This window comes from Podarcis pityusensis (genome assembly GCF_964106645.2).
Source record: "Podarcis pityusensis genome assembly, chromosome: 2".
Lineage (NCBI taxonomy): Eukaryota > Metazoa > Chordata > Lepidosauria > Squamata > Lacertidae > Podarcis > Podarcis pityusensis.
The window spans coordinates 61,540,631-61,563,406 of NC_138029.1; the positions used below are offsets into that span (position 1 = coordinate 61,540,631).

At 42.5% G+C, this 22,776-nt stretch overlaps 2 protein-coding genes across 9 annotated transcripts; one reads left to right on the forward strand and one right to left on the reverse strand.

Annotated features, from left to right (window-relative positions):
* The first annotated feature begins 790 nt into the window (after positions 1–790).
* On the forward strand, positions 791–8,695 carry HNRNPAB (heterogeneous nuclear ribonucleoprotein A/B). 2 transcript variants are annotated; one of them, XM_080991222.1, is made up of 8 exons: positions 791–971; positions 1,109–1,447; positions 3,364–3,532; positions 3,619–3,777; positions 4,696–4,827; positions 7,642–7,729; positions 7,823–7,975; positions 8,054–8,695. In XM_080991222.1, the coding sequence occupies exons 2-8, from the start codon at positions 1,134–1,136 to the stop codon at positions 8,119–8,121; spliced, it is 1,083 nt and encodes a 360-aa protein (XP_080847348.1). In that variant the 5' UTR covers positions 791–971; positions 1,109–1,133; the 3' UTR covers positions 8,122–8,695. The 2 variants fall into 2 exon arrangements, with proteins under 2 accessions (XP_080847348.1, XP_080847349.1); XM_080991223.1 differs by lacking the exon at positions 7,823–7,975 and having other exon boundaries at positions 796–971.
* Positions 8,696–11,216: 2,521 nt separating this feature from the next.
* Positions 11,217–22,436, reverse strand: PHYKPL (5-phosphohydroxy-L-lysine phospho-lyase). 7 transcript variants are annotated; one of them, XM_080991188.1, is made up of 14 exons: positions 21,769–22,429; positions 19,216–19,334; positions 18,329–18,488; positions 18,065–18,139; positions 17,729–17,878; positions 17,345–17,432; positions 17,132–17,248; positions 16,727–16,809; positions 16,080–16,305; positions 15,363–15,517; positions 15,097–15,186; positions 12,297–12,427; positions 11,553–11,604; positions 11,217–11,341 (listed from the first exon to the last, which is right to left on the reverse strand). In XM_080991188.1, the coding sequence occupies exons 1-13, from the start codon at positions 21,825–21,827 to the stop codon at positions 11,582–11,584; spliced, it is 1,476 nt and encodes a 491-aa protein (XP_080847314.1). In that variant the 5' UTR covers positions 21,828–22,429; the 3' UTR covers positions 11,217–11,341; positions 11,553–11,581. The 7 variants fall into 7 exon arrangements, with proteins under 7 accessions (XP_080847314.1, XP_080847316.1, XP_080847317.1 ...); XM_080991190.1 differs by lacking the exon at positions 21,769–22,429 and adding an exon at positions 21,567–21,666; XM_080991191.1 differs by lacking the exon at positions 21,769–22,429 and adding an exon at positions 21,422–21,556.
* Positions 22,437–22,776: the final 340 nt, after the last annotated feature.

Here is a 22,776-nt window from a genome sequence, read left to right on the forward strand (position 1 = left end):
TCCTGTATAGGGAAGGGGTTTTTTATGTTTAATGTTTTATTATGTTTTTATATATGTTGGAAGCTGCCCAGAGTGGCTGGTACAAACTCAGTAAGATGTGTGGGGTATAAATACTGTAGTAAAATTATCATTATGGAGTGCGGCGTCCCTGTTTTCATCGGGGAAATGTTGGAGGGTTATGTAGCAGTGACCTCGTGTTTCTGGGCGCTGCAGTGGGCCTCACCCCAATCACCGGGCCATATTCAGAGAGCGAGCACAGCGTAGTGACAGCAGCAGCTCCGATCCCCGTTGCTCCCTTACGTGGGGCGGGGGTGAGAAAGAGAGAGCGGGAGCAGTCGGCGCCTCCATTCCCTCAGCCTTCCGCTCTGGGCGGCGAAGCGGGCGGTTTTTGGCCTGCTGGGGAAGTGCGGTGGGGAGGCGCCGCTCGAGGCTGTGGGGGCTGGTTGCTGCCGGTGCCTCAGAGCAACCAGCTATGCTTATTCGGGGATTGTGTTGAGAGATTAATAGTGCTTCCTCCCACACGGGAATTGGTGGTCTCAAGGGGAAGGGGGAGGACGCCTTCGCGCTCTCTGCCTTTTTAACTGTGAGGCCTCTAGGTTTCTATTTCGACATTCCCGCAGGTTAGCCGCAGGCCTAGGCCAGGCCGCAGAGCTAGGAGTAGGAGGTGAAGAGAGCGCATGGGCCTACCCGCGACGTATGAGAAATGCCCTTCTATGCGGGTGCCTGCTGCGCTCGGCCAATGAGCGGGAGGCTTGCTGGAGGGTGCTCGCGCGGCCCCGAGGAGTCTATAAAAGGAAGCGGCGCGGGAACGTGCTTTTCCCCCTTCGGGTAGCGCCGAACTGCCGTGTCTGCTCGTCCGTCAGGAACTGCGCGGGAGGGGCGGAGCAGCGGCTGACGACTACGGCAGCAAGAGGCTGGTGGAACCGGATCGCGGGGTCGCCTGAGATCGTGAGGGGAGCGGCTCTTTAAACGTGAGTTCCGAGAGCCCCCGAGAGGGGAAGGCGGGTGGTTGAGAGGCGGCTTGGGCACCCGGAGAGGCGCCTTCCTTCCCCTTGCTAGGCCCCACTGACGGGAGGGCGGGGGACTTCCGTTGTTGTCGCTCGCGCAGGTTCGAGGCAGCGGCAGCATCAGCCATGGCCGAGGTGGAGCACCAGTTCGGCGCCACCCAAAATGGGCACGAGGCTGCGGCAGCAGCGGCCGAGGGTTCCGCCAGCGGCGGCGATGAGGAGCAGCAGCCGGACCAGCAGCTGGAGGAGGAGGAGGAAGAGGAGCTGGCGGCGGTGGCCGTAGCCGAGGAAGAAGAAGAGGAGGAGGAGGAGGCGGCGGCGGCGGCGACGGAGGAAGAGGCAGCGGCGGGGCAGTCGGAGGCTTCGGCGGAGGCCGCTGGGAGCCAGAACGGAGCCGAAGGCGACCAGATCAACGCCAGCAAGAACGAGGAGGATGCGGGGTGAGCCGAGCTGCTTCCTAATCTTATCATCACCTTTATTTTTCTGGCGGCGTCGGGCGGGCCGGGCCGTAGAAATATGCTCGGGATGACAGGCCCGAGGCCCTGCCGCTTCGCCTCAGCCCTGCGCGCCCTTTTCCTGCTTGGTACGGGCTTTTGTTTGAATGTGGGGTTTTTTGGACAAAGGGTAGCTGTTGCGCTATAGCGGGGCGGGGGGGCGCTTCGCTTCCCTCGCGACTTCGCTTTTGGGGCTGAAGCACACAATAAGCCGGGCCTGGGCTGCGACGGCGGGACCTCCTCCTTTGTTCTGGAGCTGCCTTTTGTTGGCGCCATGTGGTGGTGGGGGAGGGGCTGGGCGCATTTTTTTTTGCTTTTCGGAGCTGCGGCGAGTTTTTCCTTGCGCGCTTTTTTTGGCGCGATCGCTTAGCGGTGTGTAGGGACCGCGTAATAGGGTTGCAGATCTACAAAATTTGAAGAGATATCTCATATCCCCCGCCCCCTTCTCCCCCGCCTCCTTGCGTGCTTTCCTCAAATACACTGACTCGCTTCCTCTTGCCGCTTGACGGAAGTCGACGGTAGTTGGGTGAAGCGCGGGACACTTTCCATAGGTGCGTTCTTGTATAGGAAGTTTGATATCTTAAAAAGTAACCTCCTTGAAGTGAAACTGAGCAGTTTGCCTTCAATTCTTGGACCACATTTGACCTTCAGTTCTGCCCCGCGTCCCCCCACCCCCATTTTTTTAATGTTTCGTTAGCGATTTCAGTTGAGAGACTCTCCTAAAAAGCAATTGGACAAACTAAAACCCCTTCATTTGGCTCCATGCTGTTTTATTGGCTTTGCAGCAATGGAGATGCTTTTTAAGCTTTCATACTTAAATGGGCAACATTTTTTGTGAAACAGGAGCAGTGAATGTATAAACAAAACTTGATCAAACAACTAAGCAGTTTCTATATTAATCTTGGTTTTTTTTAATGCATTTGATAAAAATAGGTTGCTTACAAACATTTATGCTTTAAAAAAGCATCATCATAGTACTTTTTGCTGCTGCTAGGTAACACTCTTTCTCCCTTTAGGAATAGAACACAAATTTTATGATACAAGTAAACAATATTCCAGACTGCTTAGCAAATGCTAAATAGAATTTCACATGGCCTCTTACCTGAACTGTAGGATAAACACTGACTGTAAACAGTCAGTTGATACTTTTTAAACTTTGTAAGTCTATGCTTTTTATTTATTTTCATTTTATTAACCATTTGGGACTAACTTGTTTGAGCGACGCTCCTATGATGAGACGCATCTTAGGAACGATTAAGAAATGTGTTGTGAGTAGTGATTCCCAATATGTGGCTTAATGAAACTGCTAAGTCTTATTTCTGTTGTATCAGTAACGTAAGACATTCAAATCAACATAAAAAGGTTATGATGCGCAAATTTGGTAGGCTTCTTTTACATGCTTGATTTTTGAAATGTCAGAGGAGTATGCAGCATGTCCATAAGTTACTAAAAGTATTGAGCAATAATCATAGAAAGTAAAACAGGTACTCATTTATACCTGTTTTGATGAGACTAGAAATGACAATATGAGTTGCAATATTTTTTCCACTTATAATATCAATGTGTAGCATGCATAGTATTTTAACCTTGTATTTAGTTTTTGTTACAGACAGCTGAAACCTGAAATAGACTGATTTGGGAGGAAATTGAACTTCTAATATAACACTTTGTGCTTATTTTCTGGTAGTTAAATCTAAATGCATATTTGGGAAGTGAGATTTAATGTCACAGTTTAAAGGAAATTGATGACATCAGTTGCCTGTTTATGTTGCATGTTAAGACACTGACTTTCATAATTGTAAGCACCTTAGGCTATACCATTTTGCTGCTGCATTAAAGTTAACATTTAAACATTATTTCAGGAAAATGTTTGTTGGTGGTCTCAGTTGGGATACAAGCAAAAAAGACTTGAAAGACTACTTTACAAAATTTGGTGAAGTGACTGACTGCACAATAAAGATGGATCCTAACACAGGCAGATCAAGAGGTTTTGGATTCATTCTGTTCAAAGAGGCAGCAAGTGTTGACAAAGTGAGTTGAAAGGATTCAAACCCTAACATTTTAATACTTTTGTATATCCTGCCAGTTTCATTCTGATTTATTAAACTACTTTGTAGGTTTTGGAACAGAAAGAACATAAATTGGATGGCCGAGTGATTGATCCTAAAAAGGCAATGGCAATGAAAAAGGATCCTGTGAAGAAAATATTTGTTGGTGGACTTAACCCAGAAGCAGCTGAAGACAAAATCAGAGAATATTTTGGAGAGTTTGGAGAGGTGTGTAATCGGGGAAAGAGTTTAAATAGAATAGGAACTAAGAAAATAAGAATTATGTTGAAACAGACCAAAGGCCTACCTAGTCCAGCATCCTATTCTCACATGAGAATTTCAGATTCAGAATTACATACCGTATTTTTCGCTCTATAAGACGCACCAGACCACAAGTTTCTTAGTTTTGGAGGAGGGAAACAAGAAAAAAAATATTTTGAATCTCAGAAGCCAGAACAGCAAGAGGGATTGCTGCGCAGTGAAAGCAGCAATCCATCTTGCTGTTCTGGCTTCTGGGATAGCTGCGCAGCCTGCATTCGCTCTGTAAGACGCACACACATTTCCCCTTACTTTTTAGGAGGGAAAAAGTGAGTCTTATAGAGCAAAAAATACAGTAATTGGAAATATAGGGTATACTTTGGGCTCTAGAGTCATATTGACTGCTACATGATATGTACACATTCATGCACCTGATATGTCAGTCTTTCAACCAACCCATAGTTGGGAAAAATATGGGAATTGGAAATGCCCTGATAGTCCTACATAAAACCATGTATCACTGCATACTGTAGTAGCTAGATCTGACACTGACTGATACAGTCTTAAATGATACTGCTTTTTAGGATCTTAAAACTTTTCCTGATAAACACTGTTCAGTCTGAGGGATTGAGCCTTGGAGGTAATAATTTGACAAGTCAGTAGACCAAAGGCCTCACCCCATTATAGTTTCATAAAGCACTAACCATTTGCTTATGAAACCCAGTTGTTGCTTTCTTCCAAGAAAATCTTAGAACTTAACCATTGAATTCAACTTACTTTAACACTGGGCAATTGTACACTGAAATCTGAGACTTGCAGGATGGGGTTATAAGGTACAGTAATGCAGTGAAATTTATGAAACTTTGAATGGAAATTATGTTTCATTAGATTGAGGCAATTGAACTACCAATGGATCCAAAGACCAATAAAAGAAGGGGGTTTGTGTTCATCACCTTTAAAGAAGAAGATCCAGTGAAAAAGATTTTGGAGAAAAAATTCCACAATGTCAGTGGTAGCAAGGTGGGTATTCATGTTTTAATGAACTAACTATAAGATTTTTTTTAGGGGTTGTTCATACAGTGGTTAATTTGTGTTTATGTGAAAATACAGTTGGAAAAGATTTACTGCTGCATAGCATTTATAGTTTGTTCAGAGCTGAAGACACCCTTGTTCTAAAATACTATCTCTGGGTATATAAGCTTTCAATGTTAATATTTCCTGAACAACCATGCCTATTAACTAGGTCCCATAACAACTGAAACCTGATTGTGGTTGATCTAATCTACTTGTATATGTAGGCTCATTATAAGACACACAAGTTTGTTTTTCTTTTTCTCCTCCCTTTCACACAAGTGTCACACCCACCCACACCCACACACAAGTTTGTGTAAAGGCCTGCGATGATCCCTGCACACACCCTGTGTTACAGCTGGATGAAGAAAACAAGTCTGTTCTATTCTATGAGCGTCTTTGTGCATGGAAGCTATGCATAGGGACTGAATGAGCCCATAGGTTTGGAACGTAATAATGCTTAGTCTTTTGCTCATGCAGCCCCCATGCCATCTGCACAATAGAATTACATCTTAAGAGACAGCCAAAGAATTACATGCAATTTGTACACATTTAAGGAACCAGCGTAAGATCACTCACTTGAAAGTTTAAGGCTGCAATACTACAAGTGCTTATTTGAAAGTTTTCAGAGTCTAGTGTTTCCACAAACGAGCTGGTAGTTACTTAATTATTCTTCTCTAGGTTACAGAAAATAAAATGGCAATACTGATTTTAGTTGGTAGTGTCCATTGGGGAAATGACACATTGCTTGAGTAGTTGAAGGACATAAAATAATGGAAGGATATCCATATGGTTTCCACAAATGATCTTTGTTAGCAAGGTGGATCAGATGTAACATCAAATCACGATTGCAAATCCCTATACAATTCAAGGAGCACCTTCCTTCCTTCCTTCCTTCCTTCCTTCCGGAACAGCTTCCATGGAAACAAGTTGGATGTTGCATTTCAAACTGCCATATAGACCCGGGGGGGGGGGGGGATGACTTTGGTAATAAAGTGCCCTGAGTGAGGACAATATTTGGTGCTCCCCACCCCCCAAAAATATTTTTACAGTAATTCCTTTTGGTAGTTAAGAGTAGGTACAAATATAGATAGTGGTTTGTTTTTTGTTTTTTTTTAGTGCTGTTATAGGTTGTGTGACCCTTTTAGACTATCATTAATTTTTTATCTTGATTTGCAGAGTTCATACAACCATAGTTTGTTGGTGTGGATGCAGTGTGAAAGTAACTCAATTGAGCCTGTAGGGAGGGAAGACAGAGCATATAATAGCACAGGGCTCTTTGATTTATGTTATGCTGGATAGCATTTCCAATATCTAGCACAGGAGTAGGCAAACTCAGCCCTCCAGATATTTTGGGACTACAACTCCCATCATCCCTAGCTAACAGGACCAGTGGTCAGGGATGGGGAGAGTTGTAGTCCCAAAACATCTGGAGGGCCGAGTTTGCCTATGCCTGATCTAGCACCTATCTTGCTAGTCCCTGTGTCTAGTAGAAGCCAAAAAAATGATTAATAGTTTTTAGCCACAGATGTCAAACCTTAAGATAGAATGGTCACTTTTAAGAGACCAGTGTAATTTATGGCGTTTGGGACTTCCTTTGCAAGTTTTATAGACATTAAACCAATGTTTTTAAAACATCTACAGTGGTGCCCCGCAAGACGAATGCCTCGCAAGACGAAAAACTCGCTAGACGAAAGAGTTTTCCGTTTTTTGAGTTGTTCCGCAAGACGAATTTCCCTATGGGCTTGCTTCGCAAGACGAAACGTCTTGCGAATTTGTTTCCTTTTTCTTAAAGCCGCTAAGCCGTTAATAGCCGCTAAGCCGCTAATAGCCGTGCTTCACAAGACGAAAAAACCGCAAGACAAAGAGACTCGCGGAACGGATTAATTTCGTCTTGCGAGGCACCACTGTATTGGATTTTAAGATAAATGAACCAAGGAAAGTTAACAAAATAGTTTTGCAATTGCCCTTGTTCCTGAAAAGCTTCTTGAAATCTCAACTCAGGCAACAACACTTTGTGTAAATGGATCTCCACTCTGCCCAGTTTTATGTACCCACATTGTTCAGGAGTAGCAAACACACCCCTTTCCATTACTCTGGAAAGACTTTTTGGAAGAAATCAGGGACAAAGGGGCAGTAATCTTTACTTCTATTATTTTTTGTAGTTTTACTTACCTTAAGTGCAAAGACAACTGGTTAAAAACAGACTTTTGGCTTAATTTTAAAAATTGATTAAAATACATAGTCTTACCACCATATTCTTTGTAAGGCGAAGCTTACATTGTTTAGGATGTGCTTTGCCATACCAAACAAGTCAAAGGAGGTTGCCTAACTGATCACAGAGGGGACTGGTTTGAATGGAAGCATTTGATAGAAAACTTTTAAAGGGAAATTGCATGCTGTTGACTTAGAATCCTAGGACAGCAGGTTGACATGCATAGCATTGTTATTTGGAGGGCAATTGTGCATTGAATAAATGGACTAAAATAGAGAGGCTGCCATCAACTTTAATCATTATAAATTCTAGTGATTTGAGTCTTTTTAAGATGCACACTGAAGATAAGTGTTTAAAAGTCCTGCTGTCCTGTCTCTTTCCATCCAGTAGCTAGAGATTCAGATGAAAACTTGAATCTACTCTGAGCCTAATGTATGTTAATAACATGTGGGAATTCTATTCAAATTTTAAAAAATACATTATTTCAACCATAGATAAATGTTGGAAGGAAGTGTTTGAAATACAAACCTTGATTTTTCCCCCCCCAGTGTGAGATAAAGGTTGCACAACCGAAAGAAGTGTATCAGCAACAACAGTTTGGATCTGGGGGTGGCCGAGGAAGAGGTGGAAGAAGAGGTACGTATTATGCACAGTACGTTAGTATGGACACATTCTAAAACAAACCTCTATACTAAAATGGGATTTTGTGGATGGTTTTCCTTTCTATAGCTCAAAGTCAAAATTGGAGTCCAGGTTATGGCAATTACTGGAACCAGGGTTATGGGAGTCAAGGATACGGCTATCAGGAAGGTTATGATGGCTATGGAGGCTATGATTATTCAGGATATGGGTATTTTGGATATGGACCGGGCTATGATTACAGTAAGTAAAGAGAACTGTATTAGGTATATGTAAGCATAACTTAATAGCAGTTTAATGCATTTGATCTCTTGTTTATAGGTCAAGGCAGTTCAAATTATGGGAAAGCTCCAAGACGTGGTCATCAGAATAACTACAAGCCATATTGATCAAAAAGGTATTCAGGTATGCAGTGGCACGCTGTAATGCAGAAAACAACTGCATAGGTTTTGTACTCAATGCTGTAGATGGACATTACAATTATGTACCAAAATTAACTTTACAATACATTTCTATGGCCTGTTATGTGTATCTGAAGAGCTCCCTGGAAATGTCTTTGTTTAATATTTACAGATAATAGTTGTCTAGACAGTGTGGTGTGTAAATTTCAGCCTTGCTGAAGATTAATGATTTTATTGATAGGTTAAATTGAAACTGATTTTGATGGTCTGCTTAAAGCTGCAGCTCTGCATCTAGGGACTGCCTCTTGGAGTTAACTATGAACTACGTTATTCCAGTTGTACAGAATGAGATGCATTTTAGGGAACCAGTGTCACTTTCCACCTTTTTATTTTGTATTGGTTTTGTGTCATACATTTCCTCTAACGGAAGTGTTAATTTTACTGTACTTTTTGGTACCTTTTTGGAATCTAATGTATTGTAAGGTATTTTACATGTGTTCTGATTCACCATGACATGGATATTGATGCTATCTTAGCTTTTGAATAAAAAAGCATAATCTAGTATCCTGTGCCATTATTCCAGCTATCCTATTGTAGCTCAGGGGAAATGCCTACTAGAATTTCAGTAGAAATTATGGTGGCTGGTGCATAAATTTCAGGGTTCAGATTTGGAACATGTTCTAACCCTAAAATTGATGAGTGATCAGTGAGTTTGGTTAAACAGTTTTGGATTCAAAGTAGTATGTATTGCAAAGCTAAGAAAAAAATGGTAATCAGAATAGGTGTTGAGATGCTTTCAGGCAAATGCATGGACTTATTGGATAACTGCATCTGATTGGCTTGAGTAGGAATTAGGGGAATAGGAATCTACTTGTAAAATTAGACATTTAAACCAGTGTGAGGCTCAAGGCTGTATTTACACACGCAAGAAAATGTTAGACACGTTTGCCACATCAAAGTCTGATTTTGTTGTATATTTGAGCTCACTTGAGCTGCTTTTAGAAATTGGGAAACATGCTTAGTACTATATATACAACCCCGCCCTCCAGCATCTCATGTAGTATGTGCATTCTGTCTGAACCACCCAGTAGGCTCTAGTCGATAAATGACAGACCACACTTAAAACTGTCAACCTGCCTGGCTTTGTGCTCTTGTGTGCTTTATTAACTATTGTTTAGAATTTAAGCATTTAATGCTAAAAATGCTAAGATAATATTAAAGATGCCTAAAAAGTTGGATTTTCAGTACTACTTTTGTTTCTACTTTCTATCTTATAGCAGCCTTCAATTTTTATTATTTTAACAAAAATTAGATCAACTAGGATGACCTGGACTTTGTAGAAGGATAACCTTTTCACATTTTACAGCATGCTAAGCTGCCTCAACTCTCATGGTATTTAAAATATGCTGTATTGAATGCAAAGCAACATAGCGCTGCTGTAGCCTGCTGCTGAATCATAATTAAGGTAATGGGAAGGCTGTGAGAGATTGTGTTTTCCTCTTAATACAAATGCTTCCTCTTTCACCATTGAGCATATTTAATGTTAACTTTGGTTCTGACATTGGCTTTAAATTTTGGTTAGCATTAGCTATGGTTTAAAAGTATGTTGCCAACTATGATTAAAGATGAGAAGGAAGTGGTTGGTCATGTGACAACTGCACCAATCTGTAAGCTGATTTTATTTTCTAAGTGCAGCTCTTAGGAGACCCAAATTAGGCCTAAATATTACAAGTTCATGGCTGCTGAATGTAGCATAGCTCTAGTTACTTGGTTTGTTTTTTTTACCATTTTCATAGACCCCATAGTTTGCTTGTCAAAGCATGAGTGGTTGCAGTGAACAGAGCCTGAAAGAAAAGACTGTGATTTAGCCTTTTTATCGCTAAATGTAATCTATTCATTTCTAAATTGTCCCATGCAAAAGCTAAAGGCTCCTATAAGCAAACCCTACTGACCCAAAAGCAGGTTGTCTCAGCTATCATGAGGCACTACTCAGGAGGCTAAGTGGAAGAGGAAAACCCCAGTGTGGTGGGGGGCAGTTCTGCTCTGCATCATGCAATTCTGGATTGTTCCAAACTCTTCCATTCACTGAGTCCTTATGGGGCAAAATGATGTCAAATTGTTGGCATCCTGTGGGTTTTTTCTCCTATGTTTTCATGTGCAAAGAATGGAAAAGTAGTGCAGATCCATGTGTGGCTTATTGTAGCTTTTGCCTTTTTTGAGAGAGGGGGACATGGTCTTGACACATCGGGATGTGAACTTGTTGCCATGCACCTGTGCTTTGGCATGTTTACTGCTGTGGTTCTGGTCAGCACCATTTTATTGTATTAGTGCAGGTTAAACGATAGCAAGTTGAATTTTAAAACACTTTTTAGCGTATTATTTTTAAAGATGGAAATTTGTGTAACTGCATCTAAAGAAAATCTAAGAAGCATGCTCAAAATTGTCCTTCCATACCTGTAGCACTAGGAGCCAGCAGTCTGAAGAGATACTATGAAATAAGGTCACTGCTGATAGGGACACAGTAAAATTTTAACCAGCAAATTAGTTCTAAATAATGTAGGTGGGTAGTTCCTAAATCTATGTCATCTAAAAGTAAAACTTTTTTTTTAAAGAATGAACTGTTATTTTTTATTAGCATAGCCAAATCTGCTATCTGGTTTAATAGTTCTTTAGTACCTCCCTTCGATCCTGAATGAAAAATATAACATGGATTTGATGGTAGGTAAACACTTTCCATGTAAAATTGCTTGTTGAAAACATTTGGAAAAAATATTTTTTCTCTGAAATGCGCATCCCTACAAAACTTAGAAAAGATTCCCGCATAATTAAAATGTTGGTATGTTTAGGTATAAGCTTTGCTAACTTTAGCCATTGCTTGCTTTATTGTTAGGAAGGAAGAAAACATGCCCACAAATGACTGGAAGGTGCTAATTTTATAATATAAACAGAAATGAGTGTAAGTTGTGGTTTAGGTTCTGTAACCAATAAAGAAGTTTGTTTTCTGGATAAATCAATTGATTTTTACTCCACTGCATGAAGAGTTGGATTAACAAATAACATCTGTAGAGCTTTGAATTTGTGTACTATCAGTATTACAACAAAGACAATAAATTTAATAATTGTAGTTGGGAAAAGGTAGTATTTTTGGTATTGTAGCTTAAGTAAAATATATTAGAAACATGGTAGAATTCAGCACCATGTCTGTAACCTGTAAGAGATGGAATGAAAGAATTAAATATTCTCATTTCAAAGCTCAGTGAAAGTTTCCTTAATACTTTGTAATAACATGCTTATTGTAGATTATACATTGCTAGGATATAATTGTGTACATTCATTGTGTATTTAGATTAATGAATTGACTGGATTCCTTCATGGAGTATTTGACTCTTTTTTTATCATCAGATTACCTGAATACTTACCATATGAAGGTAGTGGAAGTGAACTTTCTCTAAGCTTCTCTTTTCTCTAGCTCTGTAGAATATTCAACGGTATTAATTAGATGATGATTCTACATCTCCCTGTGGCAAAGACCAATATTACTGGTTCTTCTTCCAGCAATACAAATTTTATTCTCATTCCTGAAGGTGCTAAAGTTGATTCTTTGACATCATCTTCCCCCACCCACTGTATGCTGTTCCTCTGTTTGCTCCTGAGCTAGACTCAGAATAGTGTGGCCCTTGCTTTTAGTGTCCAATTGTGTTTCTGTTGGCAGTTCTTTTGTCTTCTTTGCATCAGAATTCAGGTGGAATGGGCAGAACAGAATATAGACTAAATGTAGCTACATCTCAAAATAGCAACCAAAACAAAGGGTTTCCACATGGAAAAGCGGCATGGCTGCAGTGTTTCAATATGTGCTCATCCCCAATCCCCTTCTCTGAGAAAGGTAGCTGTATGAGAAGACTTGCATGTCATGAATGGCATACTGAAAGAAGTCATTACAGTGGGGAAGGTGTTGGGGCCTCAGTGCACATACATATAGCACAGAATTGATTTTCTTCCATGGGCTTTAAAAATCAGCGCCTAGCCCCCCCCCCCCGCTCCCGCTTGAGTTGCAAAGAATAACAGGCAATCAACACGTAAAACACACTTTAAATCATTCAGCAATGTAAATCTTGTTCTGTGTAGGTGCAGGATTTGTTTCTCAGCGTACTTTCCTTCCTTACCTGTTAATATTTTATCAAGTTTGTCCGCAACCAGTTTTGCATCTTCTGCATTGAAACAGAGCGGTGGCTTGAACTTAAGCACATTTCTGCCTGGACCATCTGTAGCCAACATAACGAATTCTTCCTTTAATCTAGATTTTTTAAAAAGGAAAAAATGGCTGATTGAAGTAACTACTGGTAAAATCTCTTGTCAGCTATTCTGTCACTGCCACAGTATACAGTCTCTACTAAAAGCACCACTGCAAGCTATCAGTAGCTGCAAAGAGCTTATCAACACTACCAGCAAAGGGGATTTTCTTCCTGCTCCATGAAGTGGACTAGAATTGGGCCCCAGAGCTAGTGGCTTTTTGCACACTGTGAGTTTTATCCAAATACACTACTCAGAGCAGACCCAAGTAAGTCATTACCAGTGCTTTTTTTGGCGGGTTACACTGGTATACAGTACCATCACTATTTTTTCTAGGAAAAAACACAGATTAATAAATATAATTATGAATAGATGTGTTTGCCAGATATTTGGGTAGGAGGAACTAATCCTGGGTGACAAGGGCAGAGAGGCAAAGCTGAGCATGCCACAGGGCAAGGTTAGGAAATGACTGCACACTCTCCCTTCCCTTCTTGCTTGTTGTGGGGCCTTGCATTTTCCCGCATGGGTGCCCTGCTGCAACACTGGGTGGAGCTTGGGCACGGCTGTGAGGGAGAGGGGGAGGGAGCTACTCCGGCAGGATGGGCCAGGCTCAGTTTGTGGGGTGGGGAAGAGAGGGAGCATAATGTGAAGGGGCGGCAGAGACTTTTGCCTGTTTTTGCTGGGTGATCATGCTGCTGCCGCCATTGCAAGGGCAACTGTTGCACAGGAGGGTGGATATTGGCAAGCACATTTTTTCTTTTGGTGATTGTTGCTGCTGCACCTTCTTCACTCCACTAGCCAGTCCCCTGATGCTTTAAGCTTGCCTATGGCTACCTGCCCTTTCTGGGAGAGAATTGGGGGGGGGGGGGGCTCCACTGGACATCCTTATGGGAGAACCTGCGGAGGGGGCCTGGCGCACATGATTCTTGGCCGAGGAAACTACGTCCTGCCACAGACCTACAGGTATTGGAGGAGCATCAGCCACCGCCATGCGCAGCTGGGCACCTGTTGGAAAACATCAGCATCAAGGGGATGGGGCAGGCGGACAGAGAGAAGCAGACTCTTGTCTTTGCAAAAATAAATTGTATGTGTCACAACATCCCACCCTTTTTCTGATCAGCATTTGAGGGAGCGGCAGAGATGGATGGATGAAGCGAGGGGGGGAAGGAAGTGCCTCCACTTGGCTGTCTCCCGCTGCAAAAGCTTGTTTTTCTTTGCCTTGCTCAGCAGGCTTTTTTATTACTATGATGCAGTTTTTTATTATGGGCTGCATACAACATTACTAATAATTTATTACCTCTACCCAGTGCTTTTTTTCCTGGTGGTACTTGCTGTAACAACTTTGGTGAATACTGCCACTTTTTCTAGAAAAAAGCACTGGTCATTACTATTAATTTCAATGGGCCTACTCACAGTATGTCAGAACCCAATAAGTCAATTGGGCGGCACCTGACAGTTTTGATTTGTGTCTAATGAACTCTGCACCAGGTTGATCACAGTAGTTCCCTGCAATGAGCACGGAGCCTGTCTGCTCCAGAAAGGTTATGAGCTCACAGCAGAGAATCTACAGAATCTCGCTGTGAATAACTTAGCAGAGGTAGACAAGGAAGGAAAGAGGAAGCCTGTTTAATAAACTTATAAAGATGGTTGATTGGCCAGACCCTTACTATTGCCCTCAGTGTATGCTGACCCCCATACTTACTCTCATGTATTGTGCTTACAGTCCACCCTTTACCAAATGGTTCCAGGCAGGTTACAAAAATGTCAGTTAAATGAGCACAGTTTACATTAAAATAATAAAATGTGGATCCCAAGCCATTTTCCAAGAACACTTTCTGTTATCACATGTCTCAAAAAGTACACCAAGGTGGGGGGGTGTTCTGAATCAGGTGGACAAAGTCTGCTGATTGACAGCTGTATTGTCCCACCTCCCTCCCTTGTACAGTGCTTCCCAAGTACCTGACAGACAGTTGCTTGATTGAAAGGCACTTGGGAACTGCTGCACAAAGCACTTCCCAAGTACCAACCTAAGGACTGGCAAAGCTGCTTTCTGCATGGATTGGCTGTGGTCCAAGTTCCCAATGGGAAACTGTTGCACAGCTGATCCCAGCAGGCCTGAAGTCTTCAACCATGCTAGTATCAGTGGCATGAGCTAGACCTGCTCCACATCCAATGTCCTTGCAGGCAAATTGGGACTTATGCTGGGGTATGTTTGCTACCCAGAATAACTGGAAGGTGCTGCTGACAGGACTGTGATTCAAACTGGGAAGGAAAAAGACACAAGAATCATTTAGCTTTGATGCAGTTTATGAGAGAGTGAGTTGGTGTGCTTTCCTTTTCTTCCCTCTGCACTCACGCTTTAGGCTAGGGTGGGGAACCTGTGATGCTCCAATTACAACTCTTATTTCTTGTTGATGGGAATCCCAACAACATCCAGAGGACCACAGGTTTCCTACCCCTGCTGTATATTCTCTGCCCCCGGTTCTTGGAATAAACACCCACAGATACCTGTGATGGATAGAAGGTAAGTGCAAAGGGAGGAATGGCTTAGAGGCTCCACATATCTCCACTTGTAATATTCACATGACCAACTCTGAACATACAAGAAATCTGGAAAAAGTGAGGGGGACACAATGAATTAGTGTTGATCAGGGATGGGGAAGCCATATATACCTTGTTACGATGATGGCTGCTTCTTCAGTAGCAGGGGTTCTTTTCTCTTGATCTTGCACCAAATCTACTCCAATGAACAATCCAACACCCCTTTTAAAAGAAAAAGGGTATCAGTAAGAAGGCAACAAGCTGCAATGCATAGATTTTGTAATGCTCCATTTTAAAAAATGGCAAGTGGCGGTAAGGCAGGTACTTTCTCTTTATAAAGAGGATGAAATAGTTACTAGTTATAGCACATAAAGATTGGATTGTAAAGAAATTGATACCTGACATCGCCAATTAGAGGATGTTTTGCTTTTTGCTGATTGAGTAGTTCCATGAGGAAGCTTCCCACCTGGAGGGCATGGAGTTGAAGCTGTTCCTTCTCAATCACATCCAAGACCGCTATACCTATTGCACAGGACACAGGATTTCCTCCAAACTGAACCCGGGGCCGGGGGAAGAAAATCACAAAGTAGAGATAAGCTTTCTACATTTAGTAGTGGACTAATCTGAATTGAAAGGAGTTCTAAAAGCAGCACACTACAACCGTTTATATGAAAGTACATTAAACAAAACTGGGACGCTGGTGGCGCTGTGGTCTAAACCACAGAGCCTAGGGCTTGCCGATCAGAAGGTTGGCAGTTCAATCCCCGCGACATAATGAGCTCCCGTTGTTCAGTCCCAGCTCCTGCCCACCTAGCAGTTCGAAAGCACAAAGTGCAAGTAGATAAACAGGTACCACGGGAAGGTAAACGGCGTTTCCATGCGCTGCTCTGGTTCGCCAGAAGCAGCTTAGTCATGCTGGCCACATGACTCGGAAGCTGTCTGCGGACAAAGGCTGGCTCCCTTGGCCTATAGAGCGAGATGAGTGCGCAACCCCAGAGTCCGCGACTGCACCTAACGGTCAGGGTACCTTTATCTTTACATTAAACAAAAATGTCTAATTAAAGATGTCTTTCACAGGTAGTTTGCAGTCACACAATACGGATTTGGGAAGTTACCGTGTTAAAATACTCTACTCCTGTTGCTGAAAACGCCTCTGCAATTTCCTTTGTCGTTGCTACACAAGAAACAGGATGCCCATTGCCAATTGGTTTTCCCATGGTGATAATATCGGGAATAAAATCCTCTCCTTGAAGTTGAAATGCCCAAAAATGTTTGCCAACCCTTCCAAAGCCAACTTGAATCTCATCAGCAATGAATACACCTCCTGCGCTGTGTATGTGCCTATTAAAAAAGCCAAATCACACACAGGTATAAAGGAGTATAAAACCCAATAAATTTATAATTAGTTTAGTAGCTGATTCTCATTTTAAAAGTTGGAATATTTGATTGTGTGCTTCAAAATATTAAATTTCCTTAAAATTAAAAATGCAATAAGCACAATGAACAAAAAATTGTTCAGTGCTGACAAAATTGAACAGCAAGTAAGATAATTATTTCCATTAAAGATAGTTGCACACTTCTAAGCCTTGTTGTTTTCAGTGTGACACATGGCTATTTCTCCCAATGAAATCAATGGGATTTAAAAGTGCTTAACTTTGGCAGAGTTCACAACAGCACCAAAAGTCCTTAGCCAGAAGCTCAAACAAAGCAGTTTAGTTGGGAGTGGGAAAATATATAAGGAAAGTTACAAAGCAATACTCACTCAGCTGCCTTTTGGAAATAACCAGGTGGTGGAATGATTTGTCCAGCAACACTTGGTAAAGATTCCACAAAAAAGGCAGCAAACTGAAAAGATAAAATGAAGTGAAGTCTGTAGCGGTATGCCTGCCACATTTCAAGCTGTATCAGCATTTTGTGTTCCTAATTCAGAAGTCTTCATACAGTACCAGGCTGCCTGCCTGCCTTCCACACACACAAATCTCTGTTTATTGAGCAAATGGCATATGTACACGCAGAAGATAAATTATTATCTGAAACCTTTTCAGCGCAGTTACTCCTTGAGATGAAATATACACATTACATGTGAAAAATTTTCAGAATACATTAAAGTCAGGTTGACATTATATGACGGATGAAAGGTTATATTCCACTTAACTCTTTATTTTACCTTTCTTCCTTTTTGCTGTGCTTGGTCAATTATTTTTTTCACTTCATTGGCATATGCCGTGGCTGGATCCTTATTGTCTTCTCTGTATAATCCTCGGTATGTGTCAGGAAGAGGAGCCTGTCCAAAGAAAGTGTAATTGCTATTCACATCATCAGAGCTTAGATGAATTAGAAATTAATGGAAAATGGTCAAAGTACGCTCTCTTTTGCATACCACATGGACCCATTCCTTTTGGCCTTCTAGATTTCTGAATTTATATGGACTTATGTCAATCAGGGATGTCAGATGTCCATGATAAGCACTTTAAATAAAAACAAACAATCAGTAGAACCACACAGTGAAGTCTACATTAATTCACTGGGACTACCAGAGATTTTGCAGCATTTAGACTGCCAAACTGAAGCTGCTGTGCTTAAGCACTTCACATATTCATTCTGTTGCCCCTTTCTGGAGAAGGCAAGCAGCTGCCTGGAAGATAAATTTTCTGTTTCTTCAAGCTCTTGTAATGACAGTATAAATTACGATTTAGTCAAGAAGCACAGTGCCCATTCCATTGGTAGCACAGTGTAATTTCCTGCAAGGTTGTATGTACTGTACCTTGATGTTGACAACATGCAACCTGGGGCCCAGAAAATGGACTTAAGGAACCTGATGTACTTCTGGCTCAGAAACAGAAGCAGGTCTAGGCTTGACAAGTACCTGGGTGGTAAGTTGCCTGGGAAGCTCACGTACCTTGCTCTGAGACGCCTTGGAAGAAGGGCAGGATTCAAATGTAAAAAAAATTATGCAAGAGAATAAACCCTAAGACACTCCCAACTTTCTAGTAAAAACATGTCTACATTGGGCATTTTAACTTTCTCTTCAAAAGTTAAATGAAAATTCCCAGGTTTGCTTTATAATTTTACTTTGTTAAAAGTATATATATATACTTACTGGTCCACCACAAGTATGTCCTCATGTTTTGTATACTGCCGTGCCAATCTCAGAGCAAGATCATTGGCTTCTGACCTACAATGAAAAAGTTAGTCAATTTCTAGTGTGACTAATTTAAAGTTAATTGCTTCATCTTACATATTCTTACTAAGCAGTTGATATTTACTTCCAAGGGAGCGTGTACAGGACTGCAGCCTTAGAAGAAATGCAGCTTGAAATGGTGCTCATGAAGAAGTCCTATTAAGCAATGTGTCACAAACTTACCCTGAATTCAAAAAATAGAAAGTGCACAGCTTCTTAGGCAATGTATTAGAGAGTCTTTGTGCATAGTCCACCAAATTGTCATGCAAATACCGAGAGTTTGTATTTAGTGCCAAATTTTGTTGATGTGCTGCTCTGATCACTTCTGAATGGCAGTGTCCAACTGAAAAATAAGGAAGATGCAAGATGAGAGAATGCCAAGTGTCCATAAATGCTATTAAGACAAATGTTGGCTCTGACTCCTTTATTTTATATATGTCCTTAAAAAATCATGCAAAATTTAAAACATAAGAGCCAAAGGCCCATCTAGTCTAGCATTCTGTTCTCACAGTGGCTAATCAAGATGTCTATGGGGAAGCTCGCAAGCAGGACCCGAGAGCATATCTACTCTCCACACTTGTGATTCTAAACTGGTATTCAAAGGCATATTCCCTCTAGCAGTGGAGGTCTTGTATCAGGTCAGGGTATAGGTGACTTGGCTTACTGGCTAGCCAAACAATGCCTGTACAAAGGCTGTACAGATAGGCGTAATAGTTGCCTTCCTACCATGTCATGCCAGCCTATCCAGGTGCCTGATCTGGCACTGCTGGCCATGGAGCTGTAGGGCTGAGGTTTAATGGGCATGCACTGGAGTTATTTGTGAAGAGATCAAACATTTGTCACATGGGGCAAATTTGGATGTCTGTGTATGCGATAAGGAACAGGTTAACTGCAGGGAAATGATTAAGTGCACACACTTGAGCCCCTGATTTTCCAAGCCAGGTTTCACTGGCCAGAATCAGTTTTGTCCAGTTTAAATTGGGCCAGCAGGTTACCATTACAAGAATGTACACATAAATGTAGTTTAGGCCTGTGAGTGCTTATTAACAAGAATGTGGTTTCACGCTTGCCTTGAGCAACGTTGTTGATACAGTCAAGGTACTTGTTTCCATTTTCATCATACATATACTGGCCCTTTGCACTGATAATCTTCACAGGGTCTTCTGGGAAAAAAAGCTTGCAGGAGGATCTGAATTAAAAAAACAAAGTAAAATTGAAATGAGAAGCAAATACTCCCACGTCACTAAATTTATTGCATTTTTTTAGCATGTTCAATGAACTAATGTTTTAAAATAAACTTTTTAGTTAATTCCCTCCATTCTTGTTACTAATTCAATACTAAAAAATTAGTCTAAACTTTTATCATATTAAATTTCAAGAAATACGAGCAGTAATTTAAAGCCTCCGCACTAATAAAATCTAAGGGGTTATTGCTTAGAGAAGCCTTTGCCAATTTGGTGCCATTGACATTCTGAACAAATTTTGACATATTTCCCTTGAGCCCCAGCCTTTATGGCCATGCTGGCTGACAGTCATGATAGTCCAATGGTAGCGGGTTGGCAAAGGCTGACTTAAAGAATAAATTTTACCTTTTGCATACCCCTCATACCATGTTTCAGTTTCTATGCTCTGCTGAAAGTAGCCTCCTTAGCCCTCTGTAGCACATTCCCAGAAGTTTCTCCTTTTGAAAGGTCTACAATATGTCAGTTGTAGAGAGACCTTTTAGAAGTACGGCAATCCCTTTATTTGTATTTATTTGGCAACCAGGATAAGGATTAGGTTGTTTCTTCAGTGTGGTTCTTTACTGGAGAGCCATAGCATTGTAGAATTGTAGAGTTGTAAAGTACCCAGAGGGTCATCTAGCCCAACCTGCAATGCAGGAATCAACTAAAACATCCATAACAGATGGCCAACCAATCTCTGCTTAAAAGCCCCCAAGGTAGGGGAATCCACTGTGCTAGCTACCAGACTTACTCTGCCAAGTTAGTGCTAAAGAGTTTAGCCAGAGGTAATAATCAAGTATCATAAAACAAATTGAACCTTACAATTTTTCTTCTCTCTTACCTTTTCTTAGGTAATTTTATTTATTTAAAATATTTCCACCCCAACTTTTTGGGCAAAGCCTCATAAGGCGGTTTACACTATAAATGCTCAAAACAAATTAACACAAACATCAGATTATAAAGCAAATATGGGGGTGTCAGCAGTAAGATAAATGCTTGGCAGAAGTATAACGTCTGTAAAGTCCAGTTAAACACCACAAAAGGAAACTCATGGGAAGTAATTCCACAGGTGTGGTGCCACCAAAGGTCCTGTCCCCTGGTACCCAACAACCTTAGTGGCAGGGGTGCCCAAACTTTTTTCAAAGAGGGCCAGATCTGATGAAGTGAACATGTGAGGGCCGACCGAAATTGCTGAGCTTTTTTTACAATTTTACCCCAAAGTTGTTGACATTTTTGGGGGGACTGAAGTTGCTGAGCTTTTTAAAGGATTTTACCCCAGGACATATACTGCCACGGGGGCCAGATTAAATTGACCACTGGGCCGGATTAAGCCCCTGAAATGGATTTTGGACATGCCTGGTGGCAGATCACAGCATTAGGCCTCCAAAACTGATCTTAGGGCCTAGGCAGTTTAATGTGTGTGTAGGCAGATCTTCAAATGATCTGTTCGCAAAACAACAACCACAGGCTGACACTATGCCCCCAACATCACCTGGACAGGCTCATCTAGAAAGGGTTCAGAGCCCCACTTGGCCATAAAGCTGACTGGGTGACCTTGGTTCTCTATTTAAGTGCCTAGCCTACCTCACAGGGTTATTGTGAAGATAATGGGAGAGGGGGAGAGAAAGAGAACCACGTATGCTGCCTGGAGCTCCTTGAAAGCAAGGCGGGATATGCATCTAGTAATAAACCAGAAATTTGAATTGAGGGCATGGAACGGATAGTCAGGAGATACCAAGTACTGGGCTGGGTGTGAGGACTTTGTTCTGAAAGACCAATAAAAAGGCCTGACCGGGGCAGGGGGGAGAGCTTTATATCCTCACATTAGAAATTCAAACATTTGCTGGATCAGAACACATGTACATTACATTTATGTGCCGCTGCGCATTAGAAATCAAAACAGCATTCAGTATACTGAAGCAAGCATCTTACAAAGCTGTGGGAGAAGAGCGACTGTATTTTAGTCTATATCCTAAACGTTTTGCAGTATTGTTAGGCCGCGTGCCTTTCTGTGGTAATCCGCGAGAATGAGAAATACACGCTGCTAACCCACACGAGGCAGCCGGATCCTATGCCATGGGAAGGGGCGGAGCGGGATTTGCGACTGGAGCGAGCGGGGCATATTGCGGGTCTCTCTAGCGCGCCTGCCACGTAGCAGCTATTAACCGAGCGAGGCAAGCAGGTTAAAGGTATCTGACCCAAACGCGCCAGGAGCCGGAACACGTCCCGGACGCTGAATGTTTCGGATGGGACCGGTTTTCCTGAGGCACCGACGCCGGGCTCAGAGTCACGTGGGCAACCTCAAGAGGGCCACACCTGGAAGGAAGCGGGGGGGGGGGGAGGAAATACCCTCTCGTCTCTGGAAGGACACCCTCCCCTCGCAGCAGTATCACCACCTACCCGATGAGCTGCTTCCGCAAAGCCAGAGTCTCCTGGCGGCTGCGTGGCTCCGCGCCCATGGCTTCCCAGGAGTGTGGGGAAAAGGAACCGTAGAGATAGGATGAAGATGTCACTTAGGGGCAAGCTGGTTTTCCTGGAGGAAGGCTTTCCGGGTTCCTTGTGAGGCTCTTCCCCTGCTAGGGGAGGCGGAAGTGAGAGCTCCCTATAGGAGACAGTGGGGGGGGGGGATAGGGCTGGGCAGCGGTTTCTCCGCCCCGGCAAAGAGAGGAAGCTGAGGCACTTTCCGTTTTTTATTCTCTTGTGTGAAATGTTAGCTTTTTGCGTTCCCCCCTCGACCCCCCCAAGCCAATGCAGCCTGTTATCTAAAAGGCGCAGCTTGGGGGGGGCGGTCCATGATAACCGAGAATTCACCGGCCCGCTCCGTGCACGAACGGAAGCGAGAAATCCGCTCCCGCGTCTGGCCTGAGCAGCCGGGATTCTGCATTGCCCCCTGGTGGGCGCGCGGTGGAACTTCCTCGGCTGGGCTGCAGGTGGCGAAACCCAAAGAGTAGAGTCTGCGGCTCTGGCGAGGGCAGCGTCCGAAGCCGCTTAAGAGCCTCGCGATGAAGCAGTTTAGTAGGTGGGGTTCCCAACCCGGCGCGATTCAATGGGCGATGCTTTCCTCTCACCAGCATTGGCGTGCCAGCATTGTCCAAGAAGCAGGTGCCCTTGTCCTTGCAGCGCTTCATCCTCCAGTTAATTTTCTGGCATTTTGGAGCTGGAGTTAACATGGAAGGCTCTTAACATGTTGAGCCGAAAGTTTCAGAGAATATTAATGTTTGTCCGCTCATCAAATGTTTATCTGACCATGTCAAATATATTTTCTGTGCAAAGCTTTCCAGTTCATTCATATATATATATATATATGTGTGTGTGTGTGTTCTTTATACAATCCAATGTAAATCTGTTTTGGATTATGACAGTGGGCATTCCAGACATGTATTTGAAAGTAAGAGTAAGGTGAGACTA